Below are 18,294 nucleotides of genomic sequence, written 5' to 3' on the forward strand. Positions count from 1 at the left end.
TTTATGTTGCCACAACGTCTTATTTATCTTACCATATTTAAATTAATGTTGCCACCACACCTTAAGTACTTTATTTACACCATTTACTACCCAACCACACAATGAAGCTTACATTTTAATGTGAGCATTATTTAAACAATTGATATGATATAAAAATGTTCAGCCTTTCTTTAAGGTGTAATAAGTACTTGAATGATAAAGATCACTTGCAAAACCAGGCTGCTCATATTTTTACCACTGTGCCTTGAAAATATTTTTAGAGAGTTGAGTATCCAGTGCATTTTTGTGTAATGATGATGATCATAATAAATCCTTGCCAAACGGTTACACATGGAGAATATTGCTGCCAGATGTCCCAATACAGTAGCATCATCAAATGATCATAGCATTGCTCATAATCCACCTGAATGTTTATATAATAAAAATTAAGAAGAAGCAATGAATTCAGTAGGCTTTGTAAACCTACATTTGCAAATACCCTTAAAATAAGGCAACTCTTCAACAGCAACCATGTCTGATTATTCATATTTACATAGCAAAAGAGTAAATTTATTTCTGAAATTAGACCATCTCCCAATGAAGGCTACTCTTCAGTCCCATTGGTGGTTTTCATTGGGAGATTTTGCATTACTGAAGTTGTTGTTGTTGTTGATATTATTATTATTATTATTATTATTATTATTATTATTATTGCTATTATTATTATTATTATTGCTATGTTGTTATTACACTATTATTATCATTGTCAATGTTACTATAACTGTTTCTTATTTGCAGGATTGTTCTTGTTACCAGCCTCTGCAGTGGACTACAGAAGTTGGTTCAATGCAGATGGAGATCTCAGTCTTGTATGTAAATTATTTTTGACTTCTCAACAAGAATTGAATGTGTAGCAAACCTTGCCTTTCAGCCCACTGTACAAAGAATCATGTTAATAAAGGATCACATTGATAAGCATTTTTTCCAAATGGGAACTGTTGTCGTTTAGTGATTAATGTGTTAAACTTGTAACCAAAAGAGTGTGGGTTTGATTACTGTATTTTATGTATTTTTTCATACTCTTTAATTTTTCATACACAATCCAGTTATCAAAATAATAATTATTTAAATGTATCTTAGTTTTTTGTACATATGTTTGTATTTTTTGAAAAAATCCATTAAATTATCAGACATAAAATTTCTACCTAGAAGATTTATGTTTGCAAAAAAGATCGAAAATACTATATTGCCATTTTGCTTTTAGAAAAATTAATAAATAAATGTTGGTGAGAAAATACATTGATTGATGCATAAACATGGGAGCCCAATTAAATCTGACAAATTTAATCATGCAAGTGAAGCTGAAAATATGTCACAAGATTCAGCTCAAAACATTTAGTAAATATCAGCTTTAGTTTCAGACTGCTTACTATACTAACCTTCTCTCCTGGCCATGATTGGCTGCCTCATCCCTGCAGAAAATCCTGTGGGCACCCATTTGTATAAGCTCTCTTATTGGCGTTACAATATCTACAGGTGTATATTAACAAATGGACAAAGAACTTCACAGACAATACCTCTAAGTATTATCGTTAATTAGTTCTCCTTATTACGTCCGCCACTGTAACAAAACACCACTTGCATTTTAAAATAAGTTTGGAAGCCCTTTGATGTTTTCTTATCCAACAAAAAATACATCACAGTACATGCTAAAGTGAAGACTACAGACCATTGGTCAACTAGTCTTATTGTTTCTTTATAGTCATACAAACATAAAATATAAAATCCTTGTCATTTTCCTTTGTAAATTTGAAAGTTAATCTGTTAATCGATTCATATATATACATATACTATCTTTTAAGTGCTTGTTCTGTTTTGACATGGATATAATTAACATTTTATTGCAAATCTATTCTGTGATGTACCCCACTATTATTTGTATTGGTGAGTTGGAAAGAGAGCTAGAAAGGAGGATAGACAAAAGCTTACTTTGGAGCTATGCCATCGTCTCCCGTAGACGGATGGATGCCAAGAGCAAGAGAGTTGGAATAACAAGTAATACTAATGCATATGATGTTTATCCTTACAACATATGCTGTATGGACAACAGCTTCAATAGCACATTGAAAGATTTTCATTTCCCTAAAGAGAGCCTCGTTTCCCTACTGGCAGCCTCGCTGATTTAACCTCTTCTGTCCATTCTTGCCCTCATTCTGGTTTCAACTAGATAACCGAAATGTTTAGTTACCATGTAAATAACACTGCATAGCCATAGACAATGTACATCATAATTAATACAAGAATGAATTGTTGATTTAGCAGTGTTTATTGATATCTAGTAAGGACGTAATATATGAGGATTATCACAATCATCAGTGAACTGAAAATAGCCTTTTTCTTTTTTACAAAAGCTACACCCTGAATAAATACGGTCTTGTACAGTGACAAAATTTTGTTTCAACTCTCTCTCACACACACACATGCAAGTGCACTCATGCACATTAACCAATATGTGATTTCAAGTTCTTTTTTTTATTGCAATTTGATAATGAGATTATTGTTACTGTAAAAATACAAGTTGTGCTCACTTTCTTGTGCTCAAACCATCTTAATCATTTTGCCAACATTACACATACCAGCTACATATGCTCTAAATGCAGACAAGCTTGCACACTGAGATATAAGCCTCTCTCTCTCTCCCTCTCTCTCTCTCGTTCACTATTAACGACAAAAGTCTTTTTGAATACTTTTACTTTTATTGTAACTAGAATCTTGATTTGAGAGCAGAACGAGACAGAAAATATACATTTACTTTGTATGTTTGTACCATTAGGTTGTCGAGTAGCATGTGTTCCATAGAACTTGTTCAGGTACGATCCCTTTATTTTTCATACACGGTCAGTACCACCAAATAATAATTATTTATTTTACATCAAATGTTTCATACACCAAAATTAATAATTATTTATTCAAGTAGGAAAAATTAAATGAAATAAGGTAAACCATTTACATTGTTCAGATCAGCAACTGTAGTGTGTCTTTGAGGAAAACACTTTCCTCTACTTACTCCAGCGTGATATAACCTTCTGGTATTGCTGTGCCATAAAACATATATCAAGCACATAAAACACATATCAAGGACATAAAACACATATCAAGCAGATAAAACACATATCAAGGACAAAAAACACATATCAAGCACATAAAACACATATCAAGCACATAAAACACCAATCCAGCACATAAAACACATATCAAGCACATAAAACACATATCAAGCAGATAAAACACATATCAAGGACAAAAAACACATATCAAGCACATAAAACACATATCAAGCACATAAAACACATATCCAGCACATAAAACACATATCAAGCAGATAAAACACATATCAAGGACAAAAAACACATATCAAGCACATAAAACACATATCAAGCACATAAAACACATATCAAGCACATAAAACACATATCAAGCACATAAAACACATATCAAGCAGATAAAACACATATCAAGGACAAAAAACACATATCAAGCACATAAAACACATATCAAGCACATAAAACACCAATCCAGCACATAAAATACATATCAAGTACATAAAACACATATCCAGCACATAAAACACATATCCAGCACATAAGACACATATCAAGCACATACAACACATATCAAGCACATAAAACACATATCCAGCACATAAAACACATATCCAGCACATAAGACACATATCCAGCACATAAAACACATATCAAGCACATAAAACATCAATCCAGCACATAAAACACATATCAAGCACATAAAACTCAGATCAAGCACATAAAACACATATAGAAATCATAAGCAAATCAGTAATGCCAGCAAATATGCATGCAAATAATTACCAACTGTCCTCCCTGAGACTTTGATCACCTTGGAATCAGTTTAAGTGAGATACATTTTCCTGGCTGTCCTACCTGCAACATTAATCACCATAGAATCAGGCTCAGGGAGATCATTTTCAAGGCTGTCCTACCTAAATAATTGATCACCTTGCAGTCAGGTTCAGGGAGATCCATTTTCAAGGCTGTCCTATCTGAATCATTGATCACCTTGCAGTCAGGTTCAGGGAGATCCATTTTCAAGGCTGTCCTACCTGAATCATTGATCACATTGCAGTCAGGTTAAAGGAGGTAAATTTGTATGGCTAACCTACCTGACACATTGATTGCCTTGGAACGAGGCTCAGGGAGGTAAATATTCAAGGCTGTCCTTCCTGAGACATTGATCACCTTTCAGTCGAGTTAAGGTTGATATGTGTTCATGATTGAAGACAGGTATCTTCCATCACTTGGGGAATAAAGGTCACTTTTAATAAATTCTGTTTCTGCATGTTATGATCTGGCTGATGATACCATCATTGTCCTTCAGTAAGTAATCAATACAAATGTTTTGCTGAAACCATGTTAATAGACTAAAATTGAAGATTAAACTACACTTATAATGTGGAATAAGGTATATTATTATATGCTCATTTTTTTCCCCGTTAACTTTACATTGTCAAAATCGTTCAATATTCCCCAATACTGAATGCATGCAACAATACACATATAACATTCACGTGAATAAAGGAACTACTTTCTATTGTAAACAATGATGCAGACTCCAGCACTTTTGATTTGTAAACAAATCATATACACTCGCAGAAGAGGCTCTTTACGTTATGGTTGTTTAAATTTGTTTCTGAATGAACTAAAACATGTGGACTGCAAAAAAAACCAGCTGTTTTGGCACATTCTGCGTTGGTACAATGTTACGGATTTCAGCTAGCTACATTATATAAAAGACGGAAGATTAGGTCCTTACAAATAACATACAAGTGACAAGGCATATACTGTTTTCTTTAGCTGGTGATAAGAATGACAAAATAAAATATACTTACAGTTTTACATACTGAATTTCCTCAAAATGTATTTTCTTAATTCTGCAAAGCCGAATTACATGAGCCCATGTCATCGGTTTTCAATCTGGATTACACATTTTGAAATTGTGCTGTAATTTCGATGATAAGTGCAGTTGCATCCTCCTTACTGCACTCAAAATGAAATAAGCATTAAACTCCATAGTGTCTTTTTGATAATTGCAATTGAAAGACTTTATATTTTTCCCACATTATGATTTCAAACATTCAATGACAGAAACAGAAACACATTTCCAGACGTAAACACACTTCTTCCGCGCCACAGATGAATCCAGTCCAAAATCACAAACTTTTGTCGAATCGAAACAAAATACCAAAATATATTCATTCCAGATCAAATGGAAAAGTTGTTGCAATGCGCATTCATTCACAATATGACTGCAGATTTCAATTTTAACTAGACACGCCATTTTCTTTCGAAATTTATGTCGAGCGCACGACTGAGTTCAGATTTATCTGGGCGGAGTTATGTGCGCATTAATAATGATGTCATTGTGTAAAGACAAATCTGCACTTGTGTATTTAGTTTGGAATACGGCATTCATTCATTTACATTGTTTCTTGTAGTGTTTTGTTTATATAATTAAACCTTAGGTAGAATATAAAAAATGAGCATATAATAAAAAGGTTACTGCGTTTGTATGGGAAAATATGAACTCGTTTTGTCGGAAGGATATACTGCACTCACAACTTCATGCAGTATTCCATCCCAAAACTCGTTCATATTTTCCAATACAAATGCAGTGACCTATAAATCCCAGTGATTCTGGCTCTGAATCTGATGTTGTCAATAGGTAAAGTTTTGTGCTAACATTTTATTTCAGTCTGCATTATGCTGCCGTTGTGGCTTCATTAATAACTTTGATTGTATTTAATGTTTTACCTATTTTATTTTTACTTAGTAAATGGAGGTGAAAAGGAATAAATAATTTCTGACTAACTTTACTCAATGGGAAAAATGATAACTTCAGTAAAATTGATCACTTCCATATTTAGGACCATGGCATGAGTTCTGCATATAATATTTGGCTATATGCCCTTGGATTTGTATGACTGACAGCAAATTATCATGAAAAGAATAAGTTACTGAGGAAAAGTCCACATTTTTAATGAAATTCTTTGAATATACTAAAATATAACAGTACCCCAAAATATGAATTGATGATGATCACCTTCTATTGAGTTTGTTGACACCTCAGATGAGGAAAACAAATTGAAATAATTTGAACAATATTTTATGATTACATTAAGAAAATTATTTACTTGGCTATTTTCAGTATAAGAATTCTTCATAAATATTCACAAATGACTGAAGAAAGCAAGAGAAGATGAATGCTTTGTGGTGACATTTTTTTCTTTTAGGTTGTTTGTTATAGTTGTTACACATGGCTCAATTTATACATAACTTATTGATAAATAAAGTTGGAATGTGTTATGACGGCGGTGTTACAGGACTTTGGTATGCATATGTGACAGAATATGATTGGACATCATCATCTGGAGCTACAGTGTTGAGATCATACCAAACAATTAAAGGTTTGATTAGCATTAGAATGGCTCTGTTGGCACCAGACTATTAGTACAGTTGATAGATTTGATTTTATTGCATAAACAGTGATTTAGCGAAGGTTCACCACTTTTATTAAACTTCATAATAAAAAAATCTTTGAAGTTCCAGATAGCATGAAAAGAAGTTTTGTATTTACTCTGCCATTGATCAAGATATCTTAAATTTTTGTATTTACAGGAAGCAAGAAAAATCTTTTTTTTCCTTGGTTTAGTATTGGTTGCCATAGGAACTGGTGGTATCAAAGCCAATGTGGGGCCATTTGGAGCGCTACAGGTGGATGACTTGGGAAAAGATGCAGTGCGGTCATTTTTTAACTGGTAAGATTTGTGTAAGAAAGGTTCATATAATAAAAATAAATGCAACATACTTTGGATAACTCAGATATCAGTGCAAGTTCTTTTTGGTGGTGCTCGAAATGGAAAAACCATAATAAACAACTGACATTAGTCACTGTGGAAAAGATGTCCTGCAATAATTTCTTAACAAATAAGAATTTTGTAAACAACTAGTCCTAACAACTAATGTAACTTTCTCTTGATGGCTTACATGCTATTACAGTGTGTTCCTGGAGTTTGCTGAAATGGAGAATCCAGAGGAAACAACCAGCATGGACGAGCAACCACTAAGGGTTTATCACACTATTAAGATCTGGAACCAGAACTTTTGCTGATAGTTTGGATTGGAGTTGTATGCAAATGGCTTATTAAAAGCAGAGAAATTATTTACCCATTATGCATCTCCTTTTTAAGATACATTGATGCTATCTGTGATTAGTCAATAGACATTTTATAGAGTAATAGATAAAGGAAGTGAAAATCTGAGTAAACTTGTGTTCTCACAGACAGTGTTTTCCTGGGTAATGTGCATGTTTCGGTCGGGGGTGGGGGGGTTGTAGATGGTAATGTTGCTAATTCTTCCTCCTGCAACTTTTTTATTATTTGTAACAGTGGAGGTGTATACAAAAATGCATTAGATAGATGCATCAATTGCTCCAGCAGTTTTCTTTGAGTTATTGCCCTTTAGGGTTATTGCTTAATGCAGTGTGTGGCATCACTTCATTAGTACAAGTAATTCTGTAGTTTTTCATGGCTTACCATTGAACTTGGCAATTATTATGGTTATGATCTGAAGATACAAATATTAGCAAAAAACTTTGTTCCTGCAACTTTTTTTGTTAGAGCTATTTCCCTTTTTGTATTGTAGCTTAATGAAGTACATGATACAGTTTTCTTGATGCAACTTGGCCCACAGGTTCTGTTGTATTGCCATGAAATTAAGTAAATATTATGGTCAAACAAAATTCTGTAAATGCAGCTACAAGACACAAAGGGCAATAAATGTAAAACAAATGTGCAGTTACACACTATCCATCAGTTTCTTTATGTTATTTACACTTAATAAAACAAATCTGGGTATTTAATGTAGAGGGATTTTCATGTTCAGCAAGTCATCAAACATCTATATAATACGTTACACCTGTGAGATGATATAAACAAGAGAATGTGAGAATTTAGTGATTTTTCAAGAGTTACACTTGCCCAAGGTCATTGGTATTTTAAAGACTGCAGATTTATTGATATTTTGTCACATGATAGGAAGGACACAACAGTATATTACTACATTTTACAAAACAGATTTGCTATTTGCATTTGAAATAAGTATTTTAAGTAAGTATCAAGAATGATTCCCAAGAACTTTCACACAATGTATGCCATTGTAATTTATTATAAAGCACATACCAGAAATGTTAATACAATATCTGATTGGTTGTAATTTTATTGGAGTCATGACATAATAACCTTCAAGTTATCTTGGCCAATCAGCATCAGTCTTTCCTTTCAAAGGTGCACTTAGGTAATTCTCTAGAAAAGTAGTGTTTGACCAAAATGGATCACATATTACAAAAGGTCATAGAAATTGTGGAGACACTTGGAAATCTTCTTTCAAATGGTAATTAGTTGCATTCTTTTTGTTGGAAAATAATTATATAGTAGTGGAAATATTTAGTGGACTGTTTGCTTTGGTATCACTAGAATTTTCTTAATTTTGCATCTTTATTGATAATAACAGTCATGAAAATTCTGATGACCTCAGGTCAATATAATGCTTTGACTCAATGATAAATACCAGAATTTCGATATTCATTTTCTCTTTACTTATGACAGGTGTAACTTATAAAGATTTGTGATAGCTTTTTGAAGCGGTCAGTTTCTCCACATTAAAATATATATGTGTAATTGTTATTGTAAATGCAGATACCATTAAAAACTCAGCATTTATCAAACGGTTCATGTACATTAGAAGAGTTTAATGTCTATCAGAGGATCTTCATGGTATTGCCAAGCTGTTTTCTTCATATGAGCAAAGTGTAGCCTAGAAATGCAGTGTGTAGTGCAGTCAAGAAGTGTGCTGCACTGAGTAAAATATGACAGGGACAAATATCTTTTTCAACTCACTCATACTTGGAAAATATTTTAATAACATGCTCCATTATTGTGTAGGAGTGGGTTGTAGGGAAACATGTATGTTTTTGTGATCAAATTGTTCACTCTTCCACTATTTTGGTCAAGTAATTTTATAAAGTTGTTCATTAGTATAAGAAAGGGTTTTGTGGGCTGTTGTTTCAGTTTGCAGCTTATTTCACCTGATGATATTTCTGTGTATCACTGAAAGCATTTGCAGCCATTGTTTTTGTCACAATGTTGATTCTCATGCCCATTTTCAGTTTTCAAATCAGCTGTTCATTTATCTATTGCACAAATTCCAAACTAAATAATGAATTGCCTTTTATCTATTGAAATATTTATTTAAGTTTTTATTTTACACTTTTTGATAAAAATATGAAAACTTGGCATCTTGCTGTTCATGGTAGGTCCTCATGAACTCCTGACATTTGCTCACAAATTCACAAAAGGTACTGGATATTATGGTATAATGAAGAATGATGTCATTTTATTTGTGGATCTGGTTGTACATAAACATTAATGTGATTTGTCTTCAGCTTGTCAAATCCACGGTCTTCCCTGATTTCTTGAAACCAGATCTAGAATGAAATGCATTGATTTTGATCTGCCTGCACCTTTTGGAAAGGCAAACCCCAGTCAGTGCTGTTGGCATTTGTGCATGTCATACATGGACAAGTGTGCTAGTTTCATTTCATAATTTCTTAAATCCTAAACTTGTTTTAATTATGTGGAAATATTTTTTAAAGATAAAATCTAAAGTTATGGAAAATACTGTGCTAATTAGTAGGTATCTTTGGATGGAATTCTGGAAATCTCCAGAGTTCATTTTTGGTACTTGTAATCCAAAACCATTTTAATACTTCTGTGTTAATTGTACCTTTGATGTTTAACATACACCATTATTGAATTTACTTTTTTTGTATCCATTCTCTCTTACCAAATATAGTTTTGTATTATTAATAATAGTAAGAAACTTTGTGATCTTATTTAAATTAGTTGCAAAGAATAGATACATTGGACTTTCAGGTGCATTTTTATTAGGGAGCCATGGTAGCTCAGATCAATGTTTGACTCATGCTCCAAAGTATTGGGGTCAGTATTCACCCAGGTTAGCCAGGTTTGGCTGCCTCTATCATGGGAAAAGGCAGTTAGCTCCTATTTCCTGGGCATGATATAACCAATAATTTGTAATAAAAAACCTTTTAAAACAAAAATCAGTTTTGTATATCAGGGGAGGCAACTCAAATTTAGTAACTGATTAGACTAGATAGTTATCTCCTTTAGATATTGTTCCATTAATAGTGTTTCAGAAGGTAATACAAATTGTCTTGTGATTCATAAAGAAAATAAAAATTAATCAGCGTACTATCTGTATGATAGTAAAAAACAACCATGAATACCAGTAACACTGGAGTTACATATGAAAGACCATGAATAGCAGTAACACTGGAGTTACATACAAAGGATGACAAATAGCAATAACATTAGAGTTACATACAAAGGACCATGCATAGTAGCAATAACATTGGAGTTACCTACAAATGACCATGAATATCAGTAACACTGGAGTTACATACAAAGGACCATGAACAACAGTAACACTGGAGTTATATACAAAGGACCATGATAAGCAATAACATTAGAGTTACATACAAAGGACCATGAATAGTAGCAATAACAGTGGAGTTACCTACAAAGGACCATAAATATCAATAACACTGGATTTACATACAAAGGAGCATGAATATCAGTAACACTTGAGTTACATACAAAGAACCATGAATATCAGTAACAGTGGAGTTACCTACAAAGGACCATGAATATCAGTAACACTGGAGTTACATACAAAGGGCCATGAATATCAGTAACACTGGAGTTAAATACAAAGAACCATGAATATCAGTAACACTGGATTTACATACAAAGGACCATGAATATCAGTAACAATGGAGTTAAATACAAAAAACCATGAATATCAGTAACACTGGATTTCGATACAAAGGACCATGAATAGCAATAATAATAATAATAATAATACAATAATAATGAGGACATTGTATAGTGCCTAATCTTTAGGAGCTCTAAGCACTTTACAACATTAGGCAACACCTATAATATATAAAAACTACATATATAATGATATTATTACAAAAAACAAACACAATGAAATTAGAAAACTTAAAAAAACATGCTGAAAATATTTAAGGTAGGGAACATTATTAGGTCTTTAAGTTTGTTCTTGCAGTCAAAATAAGTGAGTTTTAAGAGCACTCTTGATACCACAATACCACTGGAGTTACATACAAAGGACCATGAATAGCAATAACACTTGATTTACATTCTTCCATCTGATCTTTTCTATGTTAATATCAGTTCAGCCCTTCAAACCTTTAGTAGTTTCAATACTTTGTTTTTAAATTTGGATACAACACTTGTATTGCCTATGGTTCAATAATATTGATATTGTTGTCTGTTTTGGTCTCTAAAGTAATCAAACCACTATTGTCCTCTTGCTCACAAGAATTAGAGATTTACATTATGCAACTAACTGTTCATATGAAAAAATTATTGTATTTGTGAGTGTTACATATGGGGCTTAAACTTAAGTAACAAGACAAGGTAAACCCAGCAAGCAGTCAATTTTCCAAAATACAAATTTATTTAAATGAAATATAAAATCAAACAAAGTGAAATAATTAAAAATTCAGGCTTTGAGTTCCTAGAATGTTATCCTAAATTGTTCTTTCAATTTCACACTAATCCAGAAACTGAACAAAGGTATTCTGAATCAAGTTTGTAATGTCTTTATCTGCTACCATGCCAACATCACTGAAGAGTCATAGTTCTAAATCCAAATTATTTTTCTTCAATGTAATCCTGTGAACACAGAATATTACTGAAGTTCTTGAAAGCTTATATTATCCAATAAAATTCTTTAAGTATTCAATTAATTGAATAAATTCACATAATCCAGTAGGTACTGACTGTTTAAATTATTCCACTCTGCTAAATCCAGTGAACAAATATTATGAATCAATCACTATTTGTTCTCAAGGACTCTTACATAACTGGTATAGACCATAGGCTCCTAATTTCAATGACATTTTGTGACTTCCATTCGAATTAATGCATGGCATACTTGTCCCAAACAGCTAATGACCTGACCTCGGCAATCGGCCTTGTTACAAATGAGATTTCTTTGTAGTGTACATGTACTTTGCCATATCACAAGTCAGACACTGAATTTAAGAATTTAAAGTTTAACTATCATAAACCCAAATGACTTAAATAAAGACTATATTATAAATTTAATAGATGATACAGATATCCATAACAGTGAGGACCAAGTGACATATGGATTCTGTTGAAGACAACTTGCATTGAGCAGTTATTTATACTACTGTAAATGAATGTCATTCTGTTGAGTGATTTTCTTGAGTTGAAAAGTCAAATATGTGGGTCTGTCAGACAGACCATAGATCAGTTAAAATGTTAAACTGATCACAAAATCTGCAGACTGGATGTATGTAATATGAGCCTCATGGAATGGTATACACGCTGGATTTCATGTTTTGCTAATAACAAAAATAGTCAAGATATAAAATATTATTCTACAAATCCACCTCAGAGTATGCTATAACACTAAATTGATAAATAACTCTGTCAGGTGAATTCCATTATCGAGAACATTGCCACAAAAAAATTCTTCACATTATACAAAAGTCATACTGGGTAATGACTTAAATGACCAGTGTTACAGACATTCCTGTATTATTTCAGGTTTTACTGGTTCATCAATGTAGGTGCTATGATAGCCTACTCTGGTGTGGCAGCCATACAGCAGAACATTGGCTTTGATTATGGATTTCTTGTCCCACTTATCAGCATGTTTATTGCAATGATCATATTTGTGATGGCCAAAAACAAATATAGGAATTCCCCTCCAGGAGGTGAGTCATGAGTCAGTTTTTTGGGAGCAACACACACACACACAGTGGCCATAGAGCAGAACATTTTCTTTGCTTATGGATTTGTCATCCCACCAATCAGCATATTTGTTGCACTCCATTTGTGATAACCAAAAACAAACACAGCTATAATCTTCCAGGAGCTGATTGAGTCAGTTATTAGGGAGTTTAAAGGTTTTCATTTTAAAATTTGAGGATATACTTTACTAACACTTTTGTATATATCTTACAAATTTCAAGACATGTGAAAAATGTTATGATGAAGCTGTGCAATAAGACATGTTATTGAGTAAAGACTTCCAAGCTGTGCATTAAGACATGTTATTGAGTAAAGACTTCCAAGCTGTGCATTATGACATGTTATTGAGTAAAGACTTCCAAGCTGTGTATTAGGACATGTTATTGAGTAAAGACTTCCAAGCTGTGCATTATGACATGTTATTGAGTAAAGACTTCCAAGCTGTGTATTAGGACATGTTACTCAGTAAAGACTTCCAAGCTGTGTATTAGGACATGTTATTGAGTAAAGACTTCCAAGCTGTGCATTATGACATGTTATTGAGTAAAGACTTCCAAGCTGTGTATTAGGACATGTTACTCAGTAAAGACCTCCAAGCTGTGTATTAGGACATGTTATTGAGTAAAGACTTCCAAGCTGTGCATTATGACATGTTATTAAGTAATTTCCTTCCTTGTTGTGCATTAGGACATGTTTTGGAGTAAAGACTTCAAAGGTCTCAGGGTTTTTGTCTCAGATACGATGAACTTCTAGGTAAAAAGATCTGTAGGTGATTGACATATGGGTATAGGCAATTCTACAAGGATCTTGTGGTGGTTGACAATCTCAGTGTCGGCAATTCTACAAGGATCTTGTGGTGGTTGACAATCTGGGTATAGGCAATTCTACAAGGATCTGTAGATGGTCTGACCTGGAAATCACAATACACCTGAGCATAAGTTTAAACTGGAGATTTTGACCTGACCAATCACAGATGTTGTTACATTAGAATGGTTGCTTCTAATGGCTGATACCAAACTTAATCTCAAACTCACGCTCAGATGTTTATGATCTCCAAGACAGATTGTTCACTGGTCACTGAAAATTTTGTTAAGCACTAGTCACTGAAATTATTCTTAAGACAGATTGTTCACTGGTTAATGGGATTATTGTTAAGCCAGATTGTTCACTTGTCACTGGAATTATTGTTAAGCCAGATTGTTCACTTGTCACGGGAATTATTGTTAAGCCAGATTGTTAACTGGTCACTGATATTATTGTTAAGCCACAGTTAATTTAAATTTGCCAATAGGTCGATTCCATTAAAACATTACATCATATTAGTTTCAATGTCACTATGGCAGAATGCAGATAAATTTCTTGATTTTCTTAAGGTACTTATTTGATGATCTTTAATAATTTTATAATTTGGTTTGAGATTATGATTATAATGATCGTTTGTGGCCATATGTACTTACTATAAGTCGCATCCATATGCTGGTTTATAATGTGCTGGCAGATCTGTGTCTGTGCATATTTGGGACCTTGAGGTTATCTGTTTTCAGCTTTGTTGGTCATCTATTTGTCCATCTGCCATGAATTCATGCATCCATTAATACAGGTTTGTTATCAATGAACTGTCATCTGCATCCAGTTCCTTACCATGACCTGCCATGTTTTGTTTACATACACAAAGTATAAATACAGCACTTGTTACAATTTTGAAGCTTCAGACTACAGTCAATATGTTCATTAGTGCATGCATATAAAATCAAGCTTCCAGAATAATTCTTATTCATTCAGTGATCATTTGAAATCATTTCGCTAAAGATATTGACTTTTCATACTCAGGCAGTAACTAACTCTTAACCTGCCACTGTAAATATATTTTAGAGTTCTCAGTTGTTGATGTAGTCCACTCAAGATAATAATAGAAATATCACTAAGGTTTTGGGTGTTGAACACAGCACATGCTGGTGTATTTTTCTGAACCAATTTGTAGTCATAGCATCATAATGGTTTACTTATTTTTTAGTTGTCTATCCTTGGATATCTTGTATGTACTATTGGACAGTTATAGGATGTCATATGTGCTTTCATGACTGAGTTCCCTTATTGAATAATCTAAGTCAAAGGTAGGCAATTATGCTTAAAAGGGAGGCAGTGGTGGACATTTTTTAAGTGGGATATGATATGCACTTTTAGGGGATGTGGCATAAGAATCAATTTATGTATGTTGTGGGGCAAGAGTACAAATGTAAACGGTACTCAGGTAGAAAATATATTCGTCAGAAATGAGATTATTTCAATTTACATTCAAGGATTGCTAATTGTTATTCTAATAAAATTCTCTGAGTTTAAAAAGATTATTTGTAGCATGTAATTGGGTCAGTGTAGTAGGTACAAGGAGACAGTGTATAAAAAGAGTGATTGCAGCATGTAATTGGGTCTGTGTAGTAGGTACAAGGAGACTGTGTATAAAAAGAGTGATTGCAGCATGTAATTGGGTCCGTGTAGTTGGTACAAGGAGACAGTCTATAAAAAGAGTGATTATAGCATGTAATTGGGCTGATATAGTAGGTACAAGGAGACAGTGTATAAAAAGGTGATTGCAGCATGTAATTGGGTTGATGTAGTAGGTACAAGGAGACAGTGTATAAAAAGAGTGACTACAGCATGTAATTGGGTTGATGTAGTAGGTACATGTACAAGGAGACAGTGTATAAAAAGAGTGCTGCATGTAATTGGGTCAGAGTAGTAGGTACAAGGAGACAGTGTATAAAAAGAGTGATTGCAGCTTGTAATGGGGTTGACATAGTAGGTACAAAGAGACAGTGTATAAAAAGAGTGATTGTAGCTTGTAATTGGGTTGGTGTAGTAGGTAAAAGGAGACATTGTATAAAATGAGTGATTGCAGTATGTAATTGGGTTGATGTAGGTACAAGGAGACATTGTACAAAAAGAGTGATTACAGCATGTAATTGGGTTGATGTAGTAGGTACAAGGAGACAGTGTATAAAAACAGTGCAGCATATAATTGGGTTGATGTAGTAGGTACAAGGAGACAGTGTATAAAAGGAGTGATAGCAGCATGTAATTGGGTCAGTGTAGTAGGTACTAATTTGGTCAGTGTTGTAGGTACAAGGAGACTGTGTATATAAAGTGTGATTGCATCATGTAATTGGGTCAGAGTAGTAGGTACAAGGAGACTATAAAAAGAGTGATTGCAGCATGTAATTGGGTTGATGTAGTAGGTACAAGGAGACAGTGTATAAAAAGAGTGACTGCAGCATGTAATTGGGTTGATGTAGTAGGTACATGTACAAGGAGACAGTGTATAAAAAGAGTGCAGCATGTAATTGGGTCAGAGTAGTAGGTACAAGGAGACAGTGTATAAAAAGAGCGATTGTAGCTTGTAATTGGGTTGGTGTAGTAGGTAAAAGGAGCATGTGTATAAAAAGAGTGATTGCAGCATGTAATTGGGTTGATGTAGTAGGTACAAGGAGACAGTGTATAAAAACAGTACAGCATATAATTGGGTTGATGTAGTTTGTACAAAGAGAAAGTGTATAAAAAGTTATTGCAGCACGTAATTGGGTTTATATAGTAGGTACAAGGAGACAGTGTATAAAAAGAGTGCAGCATGTAATTGGGTCAGAGTAGTAGGTACAAGGAGACAGTGTATAAAAAGTGATTGCAGAATGTAATTGGGTCAGAATAGTAGGTACAAGGAGACAGTGTATAAAAAGTGATTGCAGATGTAACTGGATCAGTGTAGCAGGTATTAATTGGATCAGTGTAGTAGGTACAAGGAGACTGTGTATAAACAGAGTATTAGTAGAATGTAATTGTGTTAATGTAGTAGGTACAAGGAAACAGTATATATAAATGTTGCTTGAGTATGTGTCATGATACACAATTGCCAGAGCAAATATTTTGCTTCATCCATGCAATGATATTGAATCACCTCTAATTAGAACCAATATTACATGACTTGATGAAAATCAATATATACATTCTTAATTTTAACACAAACCAAAAGTAAAGTTACTTCTTTGACTCATTTATTTATGAAACAAATACCACTTACTGTGGCTTTAGTACAGTTTCATTCAGAAAACCTAAGTCATGCATATGCATATTTCACTGTGTACAGTAAGACTATCCCTGCAAAATACTTGAGAATTATCAATTGTAGACCATACTCCAGTTACCCAGTAGCTTCATCTTCTCTTTCCTTTCAGATAGTGTTTTATCTAAGTCTGTTAGAGTATGTTTCCAGGCATGTCGCAAGGATTGCTCATTTGAGAGTGCGCGAATAGAGAGGGGTGGCTCTTTTGACAAAGAAATGGTGGATGGAGTTGCTGCTCTCACTCATGTGCTTCCTGTGTTTATACTTATCATTGTATATTGGGCTGTGAATACACAGGTACACCTTCTTAACTTATGTATGCAGGCAATACATGTAAAATATTGACCAGTAACCTATTCAGTTTCACTCGATGGATAACAAATTAAAATTATAATATTATGTTTTTGTATTTAGTTAGTTACCATTGTTTGGGAAATTTTTCAAAAGCCTGATTGCCTAACAATGCCATCTGGTTGGCTCAAGTTTCCATTAAAATTAGTTCCAGGTTCTTTATTATTCAGCATTTTATTTTGCATGTGACTTGCATTACACTAGGGTTGAAAACAATATCTTACGTACACTATTATAAACTGAAGAAGAACATGATTTAGATAGCAATTAATAGTACCAAAACTTTTGTTACAAAATAAAACTACATTTTTTGATTATGTTGTAAGTAACACGGACTTTATTAATGGAAGAGGACAATAGATGCCATGTTAGTAGAAATGATCAGGTGTATAAAATACAGAATATATTTATCCATGTCAGTACTGAGCAAAGTTTTTGTCATAAACTTGTCCTGGACAAGTGGTTTCAGAATTCACTGGTCCCATGTTCCTTGTCACTTGTCCCAAAATTTAAATCACTGGTCAGGATTTCCTGAGATGTTTGCACTCTAAGGCATAGAAAGAACCTAAAGAAAGTGGTACCATATGTTCTTGCACAGACCCAGATCTGTCACTGCATAATGTGCTGGAAGATCTGGGTCTGTACAGTTCATTAAGAGTAATCTTTAGAACAAACAACATAGACCCTGATCTACAGGAGCATTATGCTTTGGCCAATCAGGATCTTTCTTGTTTGCAATTTGACCCAACTTATAAGTGAATATATATGGTACAACATTTATTTATTAAATGTGCATTTATTTACATCACATGTTTTCAGTTTTTAATTGTACTGGTTTCTTATATGTACTATTTTTGCCCCTGTATGG

General features: G+C 33.5%; 1 protein-coding gene across 3 annotated transcripts in view; it reads left to right on the forward strand.

Moving 5' to 3' along the window:
- The window catches only part of LOC149802747 (solute carrier family 15 member 4-like), a 67,764-nt gene that overhangs the window by 20,833 nt on the left and 28,637 nt on the right, over window positions 1–18,294 (forward strand). For all 3 annotated transcript variants that reach the window (XM_089952160.1, XM_089952162.1, XM_089952161.1), the window contains 4 exons: window positions 778–848; window positions 6,690–6,829; window positions 12,758–12,927; window positions 17,188–17,372. In XM_089952160.1, the coding sequence (XP_089808286.1) occupies window positions 778–848; window positions 6,690–6,829; window positions 12,758–12,927; window positions 17,188–17,372 (566 nt within the window). The remainder of the gene's footprint in view (window positions 1–777; window positions 849–6,689; window positions 6,830–12,757; window positions 12,928–17,187; window positions 17,373–18,294) is intronic.

Source organism: Sinohyriopsis cumingii, chromosome 3 (genome assembly GCF_028554795.1).
Source record: "Sinohyriopsis cumingii isolate HCF-2022 chromosome 3, ASM2855479v2, whole genome shotgun sequence".
In the NCBI taxonomy this organism is placed as follows: Eukaryota; Metazoa; Mollusca; class Bivalvia; order Unionida; family Unionidae; genus Sinohyriopsis; species Sinohyriopsis cumingii.